Below are 21,645 nucleotides of genomic sequence, written 5' to 3'. Positions count from 1 at the left end.
AGTGGAGATTGGTGACAGTTGCTCCTCAAACCGGGAGCTGTTATATGGAGTCCCCCAGGGCTCCATTCTGCCACCAATGCTTTTTAATATCTACATGAAACTGCTGGGTAAGGTCATCAGGAGATTTGGTGCTGGGTGCTATCAGTATGCTGATGACACCCAAATCTACTTCTCCTTTTCATCTTCAGGAAATGGCACTCATTCTCTAAATGCCTGCCTACAGGCAGTAATGGGCTGGAAGAGGGAGAACAAATTGAAGCTGAATCCAAGCAAGACGGAGGTGCTCATTGTGGGGGCTCAGAATCTGAGGGATGAGTTAGATTTCCCTGTGCTGGATGGGGTTACACTCCCCCAGAAGGAGCAGGTGTGCAGCTTGGGAGTCCTCCTGGACACAGGCCTCACCCTGGTATCTCAGGTGGAAGCCATGGCCAGGAGTGCTTTCTATCAGCTTCGGCTGATTCGACAGCTGCGTCCATTCCTCAGCGAGGATGACCTCAAAACAGTGGTGCATCAGCTGGTAACCTCCCGGCTTGACTACTACAATGCGCTCTATGTGGGGCTGCCTTTGTACGCAGTCCGGAAACTTCAGTTAGTTCAGAATGCGGCAGCCAGACTGGTCTCTGGGGTAACCTGGAGAGACCATATTATGCCTGTTTTGAAACAGCTACACTGGCTGCCAATATGTTTCTGGGCAAAATACAAATTGCTGGTTATTACCTCAACGGCTTAGGTCTGAGATATCTTAGAGAGTGCCTTCTTTTACATGATCCCCACCGCACGTTAAGGTCATATGAGGAGGTCCGTCTCCAGTTGCCACCAGTTCGTCTGGTGGCGATGCAGAGGCGGGCCTTCTCTGTAGCTGCTCCTGGGCTATGGAATGCACTCCCAGCAGAAATTCGTAATCTGAGATCATTGCTGTCCTTCAAGAGAGCCCTTAAAATGTACTTATTTGGCCTGGCCTTCCAGAGTTTTAAATGATTAATTGTTTTAAACTGTTTTAAATTGTTGCCCTGATTTTCAGGGCTTTTAGCTGTTTTATTGTGTTTTAATAGTTTGATTTTAATTGTTAATTTGTTTTTAATTGTTTTTATCGTGTTGTGAACCACCCTGAGCCGTATTGGAAGGGCGGTATATAAATCTAATAAATAAATAAATAATAAATTTGTAGGGAAAGGATAATACAAATACAGCATGTACACCATAACCATCTCATTACCTGTTGTGTCATAAATATGAACACTCTTTCCAGCATTGAATTTGTGAACCATCCTAAAGAGTTCAGTCATTCACTAATCTTAATACAAATACAGGCATGCCACAAATTATTGCTGGAGATTTGGACAGATGCTTATAGTTCTTGAAATAATTGGTAGTGCTGTACAATTCTTTAAAATGACTGTAAATAGAATTTATAGTCATAGTGCACCTAATAGAATAACTACATCTGCAGTATATCATTTATGCCACACTATGCAATCTACAGTGTATCATTATCTATTCCAGTAAGCCACTCTTAGCACTCTGCTAGATGGTGTTACTTTTGGGGTCCATTAATCCATTCTTATCTCCAGCGTAGATAGTGGTATGCACACATTCGCTTCCTGTAATGTCTTCCTTGCCCCACCAACCTGCAAAAAAGTAGCTGGCAAACAAAACACTCTACTCCTGCGGGGTTTTCTATAGATTTAGTATATTTATCAGCTTGCACAAATGAGCCACACAGAGAGCTACTGCAAGGAAGTATAATGGAGCTTTGCTTTGTATCTGGATGTGCTGGGCATGCAGATCCAGACTCTCTGGATCAAGTCAGTGTTTGTACAGTTCAGTCTCTTTCCCAACTAAGTGTCTCTTTCTGGGAAAGAGGGCTAAGCAGAGCTCCACAGAAAACTTTAAGAATCCACAGGAAGCATACTTACATGAGAGTTAATAGGGGCTGACTACTTTGCCCTAACTAATCTGCGCTAATTAACCTTGAATAAAACACCATGTAGGCTAATGCTCAGAAGTTTCAACAATTGTAATTGGTTGCAGGACATGGATTTGTTACTCCTTTCCTTATCAGGATGAATTAAAGTGCTTTTCACTGAAGAGGGTGCACAAACCTTTGCAGCTTGTAGGGTTGCCAGCTTTGAAATTAAACGATCATAACTGGGCTGGCCTGGTTTAGGAATCTGGAACAGTCAAGGGTTGAACTTTGGGGCAGAGCGCATAGAAGATGCTCTGTTCCTGTAAGGGGCATTATACTGGCACAGTTGTTCCAGCATAGTTAAGATGAGCAGTGTTTTCAATATCCCTCCATTATTAGCCCTGAACATTCTATTGCCTGTAAAGTCAAATGTACTCATCCAATCACCATGATATGTTGCATACATCAATTAGGGGATAGAAGCACCACTCCTCCAAATCTGGCACTCATTTTATTTTATTTTTGCCAAGTGGCTGCTGTTCAGCATTTTAAACTTTTAACTCCTAAAAAGAGTGTCCAAGTGTTGGCACAGATGAGACCTTTCTCACAACCAGTGAGAAAGGGCAAGAGGGTCAGCAGGTAGGAAGCTTCAAAAAGCTTACCTCTGTGCAGATGAGCAGGTCCTTCCCTCTGGGCGGGCGGATCACCTGCCCAGATGATTACCAGCTGTTGTTGGTTGCTCTGAGAGTCAGGGTGCCGGACACTTCACCCTCCCCCTCCCTGGAGCTCCCATAGTGCATCGTGAGAGTGTGTGGTGCATTTTGGGGGTCCCCCCTCCCCAGAGCTGACCAGGAGCCCTGCAGTTGGCCAGCTGTGACTGCAAGCAGCCAGCGTGGTATAGTGGGGGAGCCAGCGTGGTGTAGTGGTTAGAGTGCTGGATTAGGACCAGGGAGACCCAAGTTCAAATCCCCATTCAGCCATGATACTTGCTGGGTGACTCTGGGCTGGTCACTTCTCTCTCAGCCTAACCTACTTCACAGGATTGTTGTGAGGAGAAACTTAAGTATGCAGTACACTTCTCTGGGCTTCTTGGAGGAAGAGCAGGATATAAATAAATAAATAAAATAAATTTTAAAAGGGGGTTAGGGGAGTGCTCGCTCTCCCCCTCTTGTTTTAGAGGGAGGCTCCATAGGCTGGTTTACTGCTATGGTGCTGCTGGGATCATGCCCTATCCTGGAGGTACACACGTGCAGGCAAAACCAGGCTGGGCTTCCTTAGCCCGGTTTTGTACAAATGTGTGAATAGCTTCAATGTATATTTTTAAATGTTTGTTGTTTCTTTACTGTTTCTCAGAAATTCAGCTCCATGCTGGATTGGTGCCTTTTGCTGGTTTGAAAAACATCCATCGAGTAGTTTTAAAATAATTATTGTTTGAAATCCCCATGATAACAGGGGGAATAACAAAGGGAAAGTTAGCTAAGAGCATAACTGATTCTACCCACTGAGAATTCTGAAGCCAAAGCTGATTTTCTGTCAGGACATTTACTATAGTACATATCATTTGGTGGCAATACCTTGTAGAGAAGCATCAGGCAGAATTCCTCAGGGATATCTCTAGCATAGTCTGCCTGGATGCATCCCTCCCTAGCCCAATGCCCAATTGAAAGACCAAGGCAAAGTGTGGGTGCATGGAGCCTCATTTCTAAAGCCAGTATAATATACCAGACTGTACAAAGTCTTTACAGCTTATATGGAGCAGAAGTTGAGATGGGCATCTCAACTTGGAATTCCCATGCTTTTTAGAGCATGAGTGAAAATGTAAAGCATCTTAACTCTCATCTTAAACTGAAGGTTCATGGATGACTGAATAGCTATAGTATACGCTTTACATGCTCCCTGTGAAATTCATGCTGTGAAATTATTTCACTCCAAGCAATAACTTTCACACATCATAATATGGCCACCATACAATCCAAGCTACAACTGTATGAACAACTTAGAATAAATTCTGGAAAATATTTGTTCATTTTATGAGGTAAAATGAAGCTGAAAATCTCCCAAGGATCACTGAATCCAAAACAGAAAACAAAACAGGCAAATTATTCAAGAAAGAGGTCCATGCACATGATTTCTGGGGCCAAGGAATTAAATATTTTGAGAAGCATGGAACTTTTTGCAGATTCCTGCTCTTTCTCGTGTTCACGTGCTTGTATATATGAACATACATATATTTTCCATCTCCTCTCTCTCTCTCCCTCCCAGCCCCCACCCCCGCACACACTTGGGGCATAGGCATAGATCAGAGAGAAGTATTCAAAAGTATTCATTCTTTGGGTACTGCTCTGGATTGCTGATTGTGTCTCTTTATCCTTCCTTTGCCAGTGCCAGCTGCCACCTGATCTTCTTGATTGCAGGAAGCAGACAGGCAGAGTCAAGCAGCAGGGTAGTGTTACAGTCCAGGCCTGATTTATACACTAAATATGCTCATTAGCTAGTATACAAAATAGGTCTGGACCAAGTTCTTTTATATTAGTGACCACGTTTGATCTGAATGCAAGGAAGAAAGGAGGTCAAACCACTCAAAGATTCAATGGGCTTTATTGAGTATAAAAGACTAATCTAGCAAAGCAGAAAGCAGAACACTCTATTAATATCAGCACACTATTTAAACCGAACTTCCTAGACAGTACCAATATTCACCCGTGTGCCTAGCTACGTATGTGTGTGTAATTAAATCTTCCTAAATTCTAATACATTTCAGATACAGGCAGAAAGGAGGGGGGGGAATGAAGGCTGCGGGTTGGCATGGTTTTGGGGAGATTAGTAGAAGGGAAGAAGGGGGGAAGGAGAAGGGAGCAGGGACAGGATGGAGAAGATTCCAAGCTTGTAGGAGCAGCATATTTACCAGGAACGGAGGCTTGAGAGAGAAGAATCACTTCAGCTGAAGGGGTGAGGCGCTTGGCGGAGACAGGAGTTGTTGCAGTGCCCAGATCATGGCTGATAGCCGGAGCCTCATGGCTTGGGGAGTCTTGACTTTCTCACTGCGCAGTAGAAGTCACAGACAGCCTCTGACCATGGCAGTGTTCCTGCTTTGCCCCGCGGCTTAGCAGCAAAATCCTGGGATTCTCGTGAGCAGCTTTTGCTGTAGCAAAAAATTGCTGAACTCTCTGTCTCAAAAGCCTCATTCTTATAGTGATTTTCTCTTTGATCCTTGAATAGAATCTATTCAAAGACCTCCTCTTTTCCTATGTGTCCAAAAGGTGATAATTCACTGCTGCCTTCTGAACAAAATCTTAGTTATTCAGGATATCGGCTAGTCCAGAGAGATCTCTGAATCTCATCTTCTGTAAACTCTGTGCCCTCAGGAAGGGTGGGGTGGGGAGCATTGCCCAAGGCAAATCTGCACTTGAGAGCCACAATGGCATCTCCCCAAAAGGTGTTAAAATTCAGAGTTAGTAAAGGGGATTCAGGATATTCTGTGTGAGACAGTCATTCTTACTTCTTGTGTACCTCTTATCTAGTGTGTAATTATATTTAAAGTAACATATATGTGCGTGAGTCATTCAATACATTGGTAGCCTCAGTGAGGTGAGATTAAAATCTACAGATGGATCTCTGTATGCATTTGGCTATGTTGAACTTCCATGGAGAACAATACAGTTAATCACTGACAAAGATTTAACACTAATAGGAAGGGGGGGAATCAGCCCCCTGGCTCCTTCCACAGACACTTGGTAGCCAGTGGTATTAGCATATGGATTACAGCATTCAGCATTCAGACCTGGCTTCATTGTGTTTCCTTGCATATCCATTTTAACAACACAATGCTGGATTCCTCCTGCTCCAGAGACCAGTTTGACCTGGGTGCCAGTTCACTTCGAGTTCAGGTATCATTTCTTAATAAACTGAAATCAGACACAGGCCTATATTTCACCATACTTCTGAGTTGGTATCTCTGGTTCTGATAAGTTATGACTGTTCACAACAATAGGCGGGCTGGTGCCAGCCGTGTATTACCACTTCTGCTACTTCTGTGACTGTTTACCCCTTTGTGGCATGCAAATCAGGAGCAGCTGCTTAGTTGTGCTAGCTGCAAGCCCCCCACTAGCTTGCTAAACCAGTCCAGGGTGTATGCTCCACCTTATGCTCTCCCTCTGCTCCACCTTATCTCTGCTGATCCATGCAGAGGTGCTCTTACCCCTGGACTTTGAGCCCGAAGTCCAGGGCCTCCACAGTCCCTGGGGTCCCCCAAATCTCCTTTAGTCTGTCCCAGGTGGTGTGGTGCTTAATGAGGTGGTGTGGTGCTTAAGAATGATGCTTAATTTGCAGGGGAGGAGGGGCCTCCAAAGGCCTTTAGGTCCAGGCTCCAGTATTACCCATGTGCACCTCTGGATCCATGCTGTGGCCATTGAGAGCAAGTGAGTGAAGTTGCCCAGCCAAGGAAAGAAACTAAGAACAAGCTCTGCATAAAGAGAAACCATTTTAAAAAAAATAGGAAGCTGCCACATGCAGTCATCTCCAGACCCATCTCCAATGCCCTGTACACATGCATGTAAAACAATTTCATGTGCAAATTCAGGTGTGTGTTTTTTAAATTAAACATTAATTTTGGTCAACTAAGCATGCATTCAATGTTGGGTGAGTGTTGGGGGGGGGCGGGCGGGTTGCTTTCTCATACTGAGAGCCAGCCCTCATGTTGAAGTCAGCACAAATGCCCCCAAGCCAACTGAGGGAGTCAAAATCCATGGGCTTGGCAACTGTGGTTTGTAATCTTGGTGTGTTCTGACTATATTAGGTATTTATGATATATGCATGATCACATAGCATTCACATAGTGTCAAATCATAGCTTGGTATTATGTTTAAACCAGACCTGTCTGCGGGACTAGAAAATGACTTTCTGGGTGACTTTGTCCACAAATAACACTTCCTGGCACCGAAGGGAGAACATGAATGAGTATGGATTGTGGAGAAACTTAATAAGTACCTGAAAGTTCATGTGGGATTAATAGCACTATCAAATTGTGAACTGAAAGTTAAATCTTGAAATGAATCTACAAAGAAACTTGAATCTTGAAACGAATCTACAAAAAATGAATCTTACAAATTTCTGGTGAAAAGTATTTTTAATTGTGTTCATTTTAATTGCGTAACTGTGTCATATTTTCACATTTTCTCCTGGTTCCATGAGGACTCAAACCTTGTATTAGAGTTCTCAAGAGTGTGTCATATCCATAGGCAAAGAATTTGCTAAACGTATCATATGTGTTGAGTAAGCTACTTTCTGACACAATTTCTTGCCCAGCGTCCAGGTCTATACTGTTCTATTCTATTCTAATTGTGTGATGTCTGTCTAGCACAGCATGACACTCACAAGGTGATTCTTCACACAATGGAATATTCCAGTTTACAGTGGAGAATTAGCTTTTGATCCTTTCTTTTGCAGAGACACTTTGTATGACGGTATCATCTGGTGATTATTCAACTTGACAGCCTTTCCTTCTTTTTTCCCTTCCCCTAGGGTATGTGGGTCATGATGGTCCTCTGGCATCCTGTGAAAATAAGTACTGTGGTTTGGGTAGGCACTGCGTTATTAACAGAGGAACAGGACAAGCAGAATGTGTCTGCATGGAACACTGCAAGCCTCACTACAAACCTGTGTGTGGTTCAGATGGTGAATTCTATGAAAACCACTGTGAAGTACACAGAGCTGCCTGTCTGAAAAAGCAAAAGATTACAATTGTTCACAATGAAGACTGCTTTTTCAAAGGTAAGTGTGGTTGGACAATACCTTGAATGTTCGAGTCAGCAACATATTTTGAAGTTAGTTTGATTAAAGTGCTAGAGAAATATGTATGGTATTCTGTGAAGAAATGATGGGGAAACCTAATGACAAAGCGGTCTCCCTAGTGATGTTTCTTGGCTATATTCATTTTTGTCCAATGACTTTCCTGAAAATCCTGGCATAAAATGTGCCTGTAGGATGATGGAGAAATTCTGGGAATTCTGGGTTTGTTTAATGAGCAGAGACCAAGTCGTCCATCAGGTCCAAGCATTTATTGATCACAACATGTCGTGTGTCTCTCTTCCAAGAGCACACACTCAGGCTTTTTGGCAAGAGTCTTTTTATACTATTTACAGGCTATAGGAATGCATACAGAGCCTATTAGAGGCCAAGTTTTATGGTATACACCAATCATACTAGTAGAAGCAGAATAAAGCTCAGCCATTGGTAGACAAGAAGAACCAATTACAAGGCAGAAACCAGCAATAATGAACCAATAAGCTTTAGCTCCCTAATCAGGGAGGGTAAGGGGTAGTCAACAGGTGCTTATATCTAGCCAGGCGGGGCAGAGTATTGTTTCCAGAAAAGGGGGCCTGTAACAGCAGGGTACCAAAACTTGGAACCTTTAGGACCTATATAGGAAAAACAACTAGTGAACAGGGATAGTGGAATTTTCCTTCATCAGGGACCAGTACAAGCAAAAGTCCTATGACCTTGATGTGAATTGGAGACCACAGTAAACAAAACTGTGAGTCCTATTACATGTTCTGAGGGCACATGTATGTCATAGCTGCCCATGAAGCTAAGACAAAATCAAGGCTGAGGCCAAAGCAAGGCTCCAGGACCCTGGAGAGGTCACCAGTGTTTGAAGGCAGACTGAGTCCTTAACTACTCTGGAGCCTAGACTTCTCCTCCTGGGCTCCATCTCCTTACCTATGATCTTTACTGGGGCTGCTGTCCAGAGTCTGGTGCTCCTTCTAACTGCTCTTCTCATGCTTGCTGGCGTGCTCAAACTGTGGGACCTGGTGATGGTGGAGAGGCCAGCTTTGTGGTGGATTCAGGGAAGGGAGCTTCCCCAGGGGGTTCCAGGGCTTTCTCAACTATCAGTCCAGTGGTGTGGTCTAGGGCATGGGCTTGTGCATTTCACCATGGCTGTGGAGGCCTGGGTTTTTCTCAAGGGGAGGCAGTTGCTCAAGGGGCCAGATGGCAGTTGGTCCTCCTCTGGCTTTGCTGATTTGCCTTATGCTCTGTTGCAGCCTGTTAGGGTGAAAATAAATAATGGCCTTCATCTGTTCTGTCCTCTTGAAGTGTTTAAATGTTTTAAAAGATCTTTATCTGATTTTTAAGCAGTTGCTTTATTTGTAGTCTCTTGTTTTCATTTTGCTATATTCTGTGGTGTTATCTGTTGGTTATCTTATTTATATTTATTTAGATAATTGCTTTCAGCATGTTTTATGTGCTCTTTTGTGATCTGCATTGTGGGCATTTCTAAGCCAAAAGGCAGGATGGAAGCGACTTCAGTAACTACACAAATAATGTAATTGGTCATGCTGTGAGGGCAGTGGTTTATAGGCCTGGAATGACAGATTCTGATGCAGATCATGGCTGGCTAACATCAGCAGTCAATAGGACTATTGCACTGTATATGGTACAGTCATGATGTGTAAGGCCACACACTGAACTTTGGCAAGAACAGAGTAAGGAAGGGAAGGGCTGAATTTGTGGTACTGCAGCCTCAGAAATAAGGCCAGAATGTTAGGAGCCTTCCATAAATTGCAATAAGACCACCTATGGCATGATGATCTTAGGTCAGTTTCGCAAATAATAGATAATCTGCAAAACTAAACAATGCAAATTACTAGCTAACACATTTCACTGGCTTTTTACAAAGAAGTGTGTGTTTTTGTGTTTGTGTGTGTGAGTGTTTTTTTTAAAAACCCTTGGATCTTAGAAAACAGGTTAAAGTCTAGCTGTTCGGGAATTCTGAAATGTTTTAGAAAGGGGAAAATATTTTTGTGTTAAAATTTTCTCAATGCAACTTCAAAGGAACAGAAAGGATGGCGTAGAAAAAGCATGACCACAGTTGCTTACAGGGCTTTTCACTGCTTGTTCCTATTCAGATCCCTGTCTACTGACCAGACAGAAACACACTCTCTTTTTGTGCAAGCTGGTACCTATTTACTGCACAACAATGTAGAGCTTTGGAGGTGAATTTCCATATCTCCTTTTCGTTCATTTAGTCTGAGCCAATGTTTTCTAGAACTAAGCTTGTTTTTACCATTCAGCTGAAGAACATACAACGTGATAGAGGTCTTGAAGCATTAGCCAAATGCCTTTTTTATTTAACCCCAAAAGTAACTGCAAGTAGTCTTGGATATCCCTCAAGCTCCATACCAAAGCAATTTCTTCTGAAACAGCTGCCCAGAAGCACCTAATTTGAGTTCACCGCATGCTTTTTTCTAGAACTTTGACTTAGGACAAGGGAAAGGGAAACATTTTTGTGAACTGGCTAGAGCCTTTCAAGTCAGGCAGTTTATAAATAAATAAATAAAATAAAATAAAAAGGTTGTAAATTGTGCACTTATGTGCAAAGCAAAGATAACCTGCTGACTGAATTCCAGTTTTAATTTACTGTGTCTTGATTGGGCACATACACTGTAGAGGTCTGGCAAAAAGCTTTGTGGGAGGCTTCTGGTGTCAGAAAAGAAAAAAAAAGATGGCTCAGTAGTTTGCATTTACTTTTTTAAAAAAATATTCCACTCTTTCTCCAAGGAGCCCAGAGCAGTTTACTAGATACTTAAGTTTCTCCTCACAACAATCCTGTGAAGTAGGTTAGCCTGAGAGAGAAGTGACTGGCCCAGAGTCATCCAGTAAGTCTCATGGCTGAATGGGGATTTGAACTCAGGTCTCCCTGGTCCTAGTCCAGCACTCTAACCACTACACCACACTGGCTCTCTTGAGAATTCAATCAGTGCTGAAGTTGCCATGTTCCCATTTTTAAAGGGCTTAATATTTTAAAGAGCAAATAAACTGCACATCAGGGGCAGTGAGTCACCCCATTGCTTGCAGGGCATTTATAGGAGGTATTTCTAGTTGCCAGTAGTGTCTAGACTCTGTTAATGGCAAGCTTGTAATACCCCTTTACACAGCATTTTAAGTTTTATTTGATGGAGATGAAAAGTTCAGTATAATCCTGCACCTATAGTAAGTAGGTCAGGATTTTGTGTAAGTGTTGAGGTGTATGACTGCATCCGTCTCCAAGTAGAATTGGGGTTTGGGAGACATGCCACTTGTATCGCAGCAGCTACAGCAGACTTGCTGGTTTTGTCTGTAAAATGTTTCATTCAGCTAAAGCAGTGCTATTTATAATCTAAAACCTTGAATTCTTTGGAATAATTTGATCTGGATCTTCCTTTATCCTTGACACATTCCAGAAAGTAAAGCACATCATCACATACAATAAACGCTAGTGTAAAGAGCAGATAACTGCATGTGTCTGTGATTTTCGCCCTTGGGATTGATTCTATAATAATGTTATTTTATGCAAACTACTAGCTGTTGAAGTTTGCACCCATGTTCTCTGCTAAGCATAAGTCGGAAAGAAAGAAAGAAAGAAAGAGAAAGAAAGAAAGAAAGAAAGCAAACTGCATTTTTAAAAAATGGCATGGACTAGGGTTCAATCTCAGGTTTTTTTTAACCCAACTTTAAGTCCTGGGAGAGTACCATGATTATCTGAGATGAAGGACCCCCAGTGTTAGGAGATTATTAATTTAGAAAAATCATAAACATAAATATTTATATTTAAAACTTAGATTACATTTACCTAAAAGAAAAGTTTGCTCATTAAAATATCCTCAACAATAAGAAATAGGTTTATATTGATTTAGGTTGATATAGATGATAAGGTTGATATAGATTTACTGATTAGGTTTGCTATATGTCACAAAACGCTTGCCTTTTGTATAGTGTGTCTGTCTTCTAACCACTTAATTGTTTCTTCCGCCTTCATAATATGTGGTATATATCCATTTCAAGGGATCTGTTAAGAACTATGTTCCAGGAAGTATAGTGTAACAACTTTGTAGGCAAGATCCTCCACTAAAATGGCATTTTATGCCAGTGCAGATTAGAGTGGTTATTGATGGAGGTGTGTGGTGTGTGTGTGGGGGGGTGGGATCTAGCATTTCTAAGGGATTCTTCAAGATCCTCCCATGCTGAGCTCAGAAATCATTAAATGCAGGATGTGGAGCTGGATGGCCTGATTCAGCCATTCTCTTTTGGGAAAAGAAACACTCCCCCCACCCCAGCAAAGATTTGATGTACAGGAGCATTTTATACTTTACTTGCAGCATTGGTCTATATCTATTTTATTTCTAACAAGGTTATTATGAAGAAAGAAGCTAAGAGTTATGGGTACAATTTCAGTTTCCTTAGTACATCATAGAGCCTTTTAAATTCGAGGACTACAAAATGTTTTATAAATAGCATAAAATAGCCTTTTTTGTATGGAAATAAAACACAGACTACATTTTTAATGTGTGTATAAGACAAATACGAACTAGCTTCCCCCCCACCCTACCCCCTCATTTGCTTTTTAGCTCATCTCTGCAGTATAAGAGAAATATAGTGACCACAGCACTGGATTTTCTGCATATCGTATTATATATAATTTTAGAGCTGCTGTTCTGCTAATAACTTTCATATTCATTGAGTCCACAGAATTAGAAGCTTTCTGTTGTAACTCAGTTTAAGAGTCTAATCAAAGTATTACTTGATTTTTGACATTTGTGGAGGTCATCTAACATAAGAAATGAGATGTATGCTGGTAGGGTGTACGTCATTTATTTATTTATGGCAGAATCGGAGAACAGGCCTTGTGCACATGCTGTAACCAAAGGGTGATTCATGTAGCCCATTCTAGGCATGGGCTTGGTTTATTTGTCTTGAACTGAAAAACTGCTGATACACACTTTTTTACCTATATTGAAAACTTAGTTATGTCAATGGAATTTTGCATGTTTGATATTTGCTAGTCACTGATATCCTGGATAAAACAAACCAGATAATTTTGACTTTTGAAAGGAAGTTGTCTGCTTTCAGTTCTCAACTATTGTATTTAAGTGCCTTCAGTTTACATGCTAAATGGAGCACTGAGGATGGTGTAGTCCACTGAAATTTTGGCTTGGTTTTGTTTTAGGTGACATGTTTTGTACAAAATTTGTAAGTTATTTTAATATAACGCATTATTATATCATTTGAACTTTGTTTTTGGAACAGTGCAATGCAGATTTAATTGCCAGTATATTGTCTTATCTGAGTGAACATTATTTCATTTTCTGTTAATTAGTAACTATAAATGACACCCAGCCATATAATCTGTAATTTCAAGTAGCATCTTAAGAAAACCCAGGTTGGCCAGGTTCAGATGTAATGGTAGCCACCATTTCCTGTAAAATGTATGAGAGTTGAGGGCTTGCACAAGCTTCCTTTCAAATATGAGAGGAGGAGTAGAAAGCTTTGAACTAAACCACATTATAGGGATGTACACTGAACTGGCCCTGTTTGGTTCATATTCAAACTCCCCCCAGGTGGCTTGGTTCGGGCTTGAACAAGCCCCAGCCCTGTCTGGCCATCGAACCTGCTCAATGGCTCAGCTGCCATACTTGTAAAGGGGAATCCATACTGCCATACTTGTAAAGGGAATCCCCTTTACAAATAAAGGGCTGCGGTGGGAGGAGAGGGCATTGCAGTAATCTAAGTGGGAGATTACCAGAGCATGGATAACTCTGGCCAAGCATCTCCATCCAGATAAAGTTACAATTAGCATATCAGCTGAGTGTGCCCTGAGAGGAAGGCAAGAAAGGAGGTGTCCAGGCCAGGGGAGAGCATAACATCAGCCCCAATAGAGACCATCTCCAGCCTGTGAGGACTGTTGGGGCAGCCCCTCCCCCCCATTCTCAGGAGTACAGAAAGACCAGCGTGCCCTGAGAGGAAGGCAAGAAAGGAGGCACCCAAGTCAGGGAGCTCTTGTCCTCAGCTCCTGAAGAGACCTACAGCCTGAGACAACGTTTCATTAATCTGTTATTTGCTTCTTTTAATATTGTAAACTGCAATGGGTGCCTTTGTCAAGGCAGAAAGGCGGTATAAAATGTAGTAAATAAATAAATAAGCTGATAAAAGGTGCTCTGAGCCACAGAGGCTGCTTGAGCCCCTAGCGACATTGCTGGATTGATGAGCACTGTGAACTTGGTCCTTCAAGGGGAGTGCAGCCTCATCTAGAAGAGGCTGTACATCATTCACCCAGGCAGAGGAACCCTGACCAACAGTACTTCTGACTTGTCTGTACTGAGTCTCAACTTGTTCACCCTCATCCAGTCCATTACACATCCAAGCACTGATTCAGAACAGTCGCCACCTCACCTTTGTCTTATGAAAAAGAGAGATACAACGGAGTGTCATCTGCATATTGATGGCACCTCAGGCCAAATCTCTGGGTGAACGCTGCCACCAGTTCCATGAAGATGTTAAGCAGCATAGGGGAAAGAATGGAACCCTGCAGGACCCCAGAGCACAACTTCCAGTGGGTTGAGCAGTAATCCTCCAGCATCATCTTACGGAAATGCATCTCCAGGTAGGAGCGGAACCACCGCCAAACAGTGCTTCATTCTCACACCCAACTTGGCCAGCCTATCCAAAAGGATACCATGGTCAATGGTATCAAAAGCCACAGAGATGTCCAAGATAATTAACAGGGTTGCACTCCCCCACACCTCTACACAGGCAATCCCAGAAGGCAACCAAAGCACTTTCTGTTCCAAAGCCAGACCTGAAGCCTGACTGAAATAAATCTAGATAATCCACTTCTTCCAAGAGTGTCTGGAGCTGGTCAGCCACTACACTCTCAAGCTCCTTGCCCAGGAAGGTAATATTGGCCACAGGCCTATAGTTGTTTAGATCTTCTGGGTCTAGTCTAGGTTTCTTTAGGAGTGGCAGAATAATACCTTCTTTCAATGGACAACTCCCTCCCTCAGTGAGGTATTTAGAATTCCCTCCCTAATAAGCCACCAAAGGGCAAGGGTCAAGCATTCACATGGTTGGCCAAACTTGACTGAATACTTTGTCCACATACTCGGGCACCAATAATTGAAACTCTTTCAGCAAAACTGGATCTTAGAGGGAGAGAGAAAGGAGGGGAGCAAGAGGTATTGGAGCAGAGATTAGTGATACCTAAGTTCGTACAGTGGGGCATGTGGACCTTTGTAGCTTGACCAGTGTTGAGGAACCTCTCTCCTCTGGGGCAGGCAGGAAGGCAAAAGACAAGAGTGGAGACCTAAGCACCAAAAGAAGAACCAGGAGCCTGGCAAAATCTATAGGGGATCTGATCTCAGGAGACCAGTATCTCATGGCCAAGCGTGCTGTGCAGACTGGGTTTGAAAAGGGCCCATCTGGAGGCTTGGGAGCAAGAGTCCAGGCAAGGCAAAATGGAGTGGCCAATGCCCAAATATATGAAAATGCAACTGGTGAATCCGAGGAAGATACACACTGATTGTGTCTTGACTAGAAATCAACATCATCTTGCCCTGAGGCAGCATGCTGACCACACCTTTTTGTTGAAAAAGGTCACAATAGGAATAGGCAAAGGAGTTCATCCTTGTCCTATGCAATTTTGGGGCGTGCTCTTTCAGCACAATAGGTGGATAGGTTTGAGAACCCTGTGTGGGGCAGAATGAAATGGGCACATCAGAGCTTATCTCATGTTTTCAGGAGACCTTGGAAATGCCTAGGAGGATGTTTTAACAAGCTTGCTTCCCGTGACCATTAGCACTTTGTTAGAGAAGCAGATGAGCTTGTTACGTCTTCTATTCCTTCCCATGAAGGTGATAGGATTGAACTGATCCAATGGGCCAACATGGGGGAGACCATTTGACTAGCTCTTGAGAAGAATAGTGCTTAATTAACTTGTGTTTACTCCAGCTTCCCCACCTCAAAGGCAATCAGGGAGGCGAGCACAGGGATAGTTCTCCTGCAGTCTTGGGTTAAGTTGAACCTAGAGCCACCTTTTCCCAAGCTATGTGCCCGGTGACATACCCCATGAGTTAACTCATGTGAATCAAATGGAGACCCCATGATTTCGTGAGTTCTGAAGAAGCAAAAGTAGATGCTACAAGACTGTAACTCCACAACAGGTATAGGGGTGCTCCTGGGAGCCCCCAAACAAGCTATCTTGGTAACATTATCTTCAAAGTGCAGTGTAAATGCACCACAGCATGCTACCAGGGATTCTAGCACATCATGGGGGACAGATTTCAAGAGCCACGAACCAACTGGAAAAGCCCCGCTGGATGATATTGAGAGGATGCAGTGGTGGACGGGGAAAAAAAATTTCTTCTGTTCCAAAACTGCCATAGAATAGGCTTGATAATGAGCTCTAACCTGTGTTCACTCAGACTCACCCTGAGTTTTTCTTCACTTTTGCTTCAGCCGTCTCCCAGCTTGCTTCATCTCCCTCAGCTCAGGTGTATACCAAGGCGCTGCATGGGTTCTGCTTTGTGGGAAAGGGCACCTGGGAGCGATCATATCAGCCGCCCAAGCTTTCTCTCCATTCCAGAGAGCAATTAGAGCTTTGACATGAGCTCCTACAATACCAGCTGGAAAATCCCCCAGAGCCCTCAGGAATTCATTGGAGTCAATCAGTCTCCAGGGGCAGACCATTTTAATAGGTCTTCCATTCTTGCAGAGCGGTGTAGCCGCTGAATATCTAAACCCCCCAAGAAAGTGATCTGCCCATGACAAAGGCACAGATGACTCCCCCCCCTTTTCAAATCACCATTCTCCTGCCCAGTTGGGAGGGGGGGAAACAGATCCAGAGTGTGCTCCAATTCATGCATTGCACCAACAACATGTTGGGACAGCCCCATGGTTGTCAAAAACCACCCTAAACAAGGCAGTCTCAGCATGGATGTTAGTCACCCAGAACAATCATTTTGGGAGCCCTCAACACAAAATCCAAGACCATCTCTGTGAGTTCAGGCAGGATATATCTGGGCAATGGGGTGGGTGGTACACCAACAAAATCCCCACTCTACCCTGAGAGCCTAACTCTTGGTACAAATACCCTGAACTGGCACCCACTTGGACAGGGGGCTTAGAGAGAAAAATAGAGCTTTTATTAAATTACAGTGACACCCCCCCACTCCAACCCTCTAGCCTATGCTGATGCACTAAACACCCAGGTGGACACAGCTGGGAAAGACTAAGACTAATCTCTCCTAAATCCCCCATCCAGGTCTCTGTAATGCAAACTAGGTTGGCCCCTTCTTCCACAATTAAATTGTGGATGATAGAGATTTTATTCTGGACCAACCTGGCATTAAGCAAAAGCACCAGCAGACCAAAGGACAAGCTGGTAAAGCCGCCAAGCATCCTCCTATTACGGGAACAGCCAGAAGAAGGGATGGGAATAAGCTTTTGAACCACTCTCCTGGTATACACAAGGCCTCATGCCATACCTTCCCCTACCTGTAGCCACTCTACTAGAGGCATCCCCAGCTCTTCCCAGGTTCACTTACATATTGGATAAGAGACTATGAGATTATTTCAGCAGTTAGGAATGACAGTTGAGGCAATTGGAGATGGCTGAGCTGTGGTTGGGCAGGAGAAAGGGCTAGGCAAATCTGCAGAAAGAAAAAAGAGAAGAAGCCAAGGGGCTAGGCAAATCAAAAGGAAGAGACATCAAGTGGAAGCAAGGAGGAGGAAGAAAAGTGAGGAAGTCTTTTAAATACTTCTAAGCAATTTCTAGTGGGTGACGGTTACTTCCTCCTCTGCTTAGTCATCTCAGAGGGTATGAGCCAGTTTGAAGGTTGCACAATAACTGTATGGAAGTAACTAGTTCATAAGGAGCCTGCTTAGCAGATAAGCCTACAGGCACTCCAGAAGGAAAAAGTCTAGGCAAGTTGAATAAAGGAGCCCCAAGTCATAGCCTGCTAAGTAATTAAAAAGAGAATAACAATAAGTCATCTAATTAAAACTTGTAAGCAGTTTAACATTGTTTGGATCTACAGGAAGTGTTTGGTGTTGTTTTTTAAACTAAACATGTATATCTCTCATTTTTCTCCTGATCTCCTGATTTGGTTTGCCTTCAAGTATAAGTCCTTAAGCAACTACTGAGTCAGACTGGGAAAGGAAAGAAGCAGTTAATTAAAAGACAAGAAGGAATTTACAGAGCTTCAGCCATAAAAGGATAATCCACACCATGTCTTCTAAAATATAGAAGTACCAATTTTCAGAGGTTTGCATATGGTTAGTTTTAGTAGGTAATTTGCCAGGCATTTCTCCCTGGGAACATTCTATTTGATGGGCACATGTTTTTGCCTTGGTTTCAAAACAGGATGTCAGTCAGGCTTAACTAAAAGAAAAACAAATAAGAAGCAGCAGCAACAAATATTTCTGGCTGCTGTTTCTTATATATTGATAAATAGTGTACTGATGTGGTCATAAGAAAATTCCTCTGGAATTATGCTCCCTTCATAATCTGTTATCAGTTTCTCATTGCAATTCAGAAATAAAGGAATCTTGTTACTTTTGAACTTACTTGCAAAGCACATGAATTGAATGTCTGACAGGCAAGAGAAAGGGACAAATTGCTTCCTTGTCTTGCCCTGGTGAATAACCTGAATTCTTCTTGTGCGGACTCAGCTTACCGAGGGATACAGTCACAGATTGAATGCAGCAAGATAAGGTAGTTTCTAGACCAACTAGGTCTGATTGTTCTTCCTTTTCATACTGAAGTTTTTTGTATCCTTTGCTGGTTTATACAACAATTGGGTATGCATCAATCACTGAACCATGAACCAATATAGTAAGGATTTTTCTGGATGTCATTCCCAGCCAAGTGTGTATACTTGAATTTAGTGTTCTGATTCGAAGGTGGAAGACTGAAATGTGTTCTTGAAAAACCAAGTTACACAACTCATTACAATATTGTCTTTGACTCTTGAGCTAAAATCTCAGTTTGTTGTCAAAACAAATTACAATTATACTTAAAGTGTTGGCATTTCAGATCACAGTTCATTCTTACGTGCATCAGAAATGGTAGCTATTTGCTTTAGAAGGTAATTATGTGTGAAAAATAGCTAGTAGGTCTTGTATGAACGTACTGCGTTGTATTGGTGCCTTGTTGATCAGTTATTTACTATATCCCAGATATATTTAAATACAAACATCTAAATACACAGGGCATTATATGCCTCTCATTCCTAAGTGAGAATCTGGCAATCTTAGTTGTAGCAAAACAGTGGTAGAAGATGAGAGGGGGAGCAGTGAGAATATATCTGTGTGACTCTAGGGACAGGAAATCTATATAAGTTAATTCACAATTTTATTACTTTCTGGACTTGTTCAGATAATATTTCATTTGCCAGCTCCCATCACACATGTCATTCTTCTCCCCCTGCATACCACATTGCCTGTCCATAATTATGTGTGTGGGGGTGGGGGTTCATCTGAATCACACCTCTACAAACACTAGAAATATAGTATTTATAGTATTTGTAGAGAAGTGGTTTAGATGGATCTCCACTTCATGTGATAAGTAAAGGTGCCCTGATGTTCCATGAGGGGATAAGTCCATGCAGGCTGATGAAGCACCCACACCATAAGATCAGCCCTGCTGGATCAGGCCCAAGGCCTAATTAATCTAGCATCCTGTTCCAGACAGTGGCTCATCAGATGTCTCTGGGAAGCCTACAGGCAAGAGCTGAGGGCATGCCCACTCTCCTTCTGTTGCTCCCCTGCAAACTGGTAGTTAGAGGGATCTTGCCTCTTAAGCTGGAGGTGGCCTATAGCCCTCAGACTAGTAACCACTGATAGACCTGTCCTCTATGAATTTATCTAAGCACTTCTTAAAGCCATCCAGGCTGGGGGCTGTCACCACATCTTGTGGCAGAGAATTACACACGTTGATTATGCATCGTGTGAAAAGGTACTTCTTTTTGTCGGTCCTAAATTTCTTGGCAATAAGTTTCATGGTTCTAGTGTTATGCAAGAGGGGGGAAAATCTCTCGCTCTCTCCACACCTTGCATAATTTTATAGACCTCTATCATGTCGCTCCTCAGTCTTTTCTTCTAAACTAAAAAGCTCCTGCTGTTGCCGTTCTACCTTGTAAGGAAAGTGCTCTAGGTCCCTGATCATCGAGGTTGCTCTTTTCTGCACCGTCTCCAGTTCTATAATGTCCTTTTTGAGGTATGGTGACCAGAACTTTACATCGTACTCCAAATGTGGCTGCACCATATTTTTGTATAAGGGCCTTGTGATTTTAGAAGTTTTATTATCAGTCTCCTCCCTCAGGATTCCAAGCATGGAATTGGCCTTTTTCACAGTTGCCATGCATTGTGTCGGCACTTTCAATGAGCTGTCCACCACGACCCCAAGATCTCTCTCCTGCTCAGTCACCAACAGCTCAGACCCCATTATGTGAAATTGCGGTTTGTTTGTTTTTTGCCTCAGTATGCATCATTTTATATTGGCTATCATTGAACTATTTGCCATTTTATAGCCCACATCCCCAGTTTGGGGAAACCATTTTGGAGCTCCTTGAAATCTCTTTTGGATTTCACTACCTCAATAGTTTGGTGTCATCTGCAACTTTGGCCACCTCCCTGCTTGCCCCAATTTTTAGATCATTTGTGAATAAGGTAAAGACCACTGGCCCCAATACAGATCCCTGGGGGACACCACTTGTTACTTCCCTCCATTTAGATAATTGTCCATTTATACCTATCCTGTTTCCTGACCTTCAATCAGTTAGCAATCCACACATGAACCCATCCTCTTATGCCATGACTGCTAAGTTTTCTCAAGTCTTTGATAAGCAACTTTGCCATACGCTTTTTAAAATTCCAGGTATACTATGTCAGCTGGATCACCTTTCTGCACACACCTGTTGATACTCTCAAAGAACTCTAAAAGGTTGGTGAGGCAAGATTTACCTTTGCAGAAGCCCTGCTGGTTTTCCTTCAGCAGGGTGTGTTCTCAGATATGCTTTAAAATGTTATCTTTGAGAATGCTTTCCATCAATTTGCCTGGAACAGACATAACGCTAACTGGCCTGTAACTTGCCAGATCCCTCCGCTGTATCCCTTTTTGATAATTGGTGTTACATTGGTCTCTTTCCAGTCCTCTGGTACAGAGCCTGCTTGTAGGGATGAGTGTTATATTTTTGTAAGGAGGTCAACCATTCTCACATTTGAGTTAATGAAGAACCCATCGGTGGATGTCATCTGTCCCTGGCAATTCATTAATTTTTAATTTTTCCAGACAGTTTAGAACATCATCTCTTGTCATACTATCTGACTCAATTCTTTAGCCTCTGTCCCTGAGAAGCTTGGGTCAGGCACAGGTGTATGCTCAGTATCCTCTGCCGTGAAGAAAGATGCAAATAACTCATTTAGCTTTTCTACAATCTCCACATCCTCCATAATAATCCCTTTCACTCCCTCATCCTCTAATGGACCAACTGCCTTCCTGGCAGGTTTCCTGCTTTTGATGCATTTAAAGAAGTTTTTGTTATTCTCTTGTTTCTTTTAGCTAAATGTCCCTCAAACTCCCTTTTTGCCTCCCTTACTGTCTACTTGCATTTCTTTTGCCAGAGTTTGTTTTCCTTTCTGTTCTCTTCATTTGGGCAGGCCTTCCAATTTCAGAAGGAATTCTTCTTCCCCTTAATAGCTTCCTTGACTTTGTTAGCCATGCAGGCATCCACCTGGACTTGGTGTTACCTTTCCTCCTTTTTGGTATACATTCTAACTGGGCTTCTATTATTGAGGGTCTTCTTGAAAACAGAGAAGGAGATGCTCTTATTTCAGTGGGGAGCATATTCCAAAGCCCCAGGGCAGCCACAGAGAAAGCCTGGTCTCAGTTCACCACCAGACGAGCTGGTGGCAAACATAACTGGAACTCT

At 42.7% G+C, this 21,645-nt stretch overlaps 1 protein-coding gene across 5 annotated transcripts in view; it reads left to right on the top strand.

Annotated features, from left to right (window-relative positions):
- Positions 1-21,645, top strand: part of FSTL5 (follistatin like 5) — a 563,532-nt gene that overhangs the window by 193,419 nt on the left and 348,468 nt on the right. For all 5 annotated transcript variants that reach the window (XM_053256999.1, XM_053256997.1, XM_053256998.1 and 2 more), the window contains one exon: positions 7,427-7,675. In XM_053256999.1, coding sequence (XP_053112974.1) covers positions 7,427-7,675 — 249 coding nt within the window. The remainder of the gene's footprint in view (positions 1-7,426; positions 7,676-21,645) is intronic.

This window comes from Hemicordylus capensis, chromosome 5 (assembly GCF_027244095.1).
Source record: "Hemicordylus capensis ecotype Gifberg chromosome 5, rHemCap1.1.pri, whole genome shotgun sequence".
Lineage (NCBI taxonomy): Eukaryota > Metazoa > Chordata > Lepidosauria > Squamata > Cordylidae > Hemicordylus > Hemicordylus capensis.
This window is presented reverse-complemented; position numbering and strand designations above follow the sequence as displayed.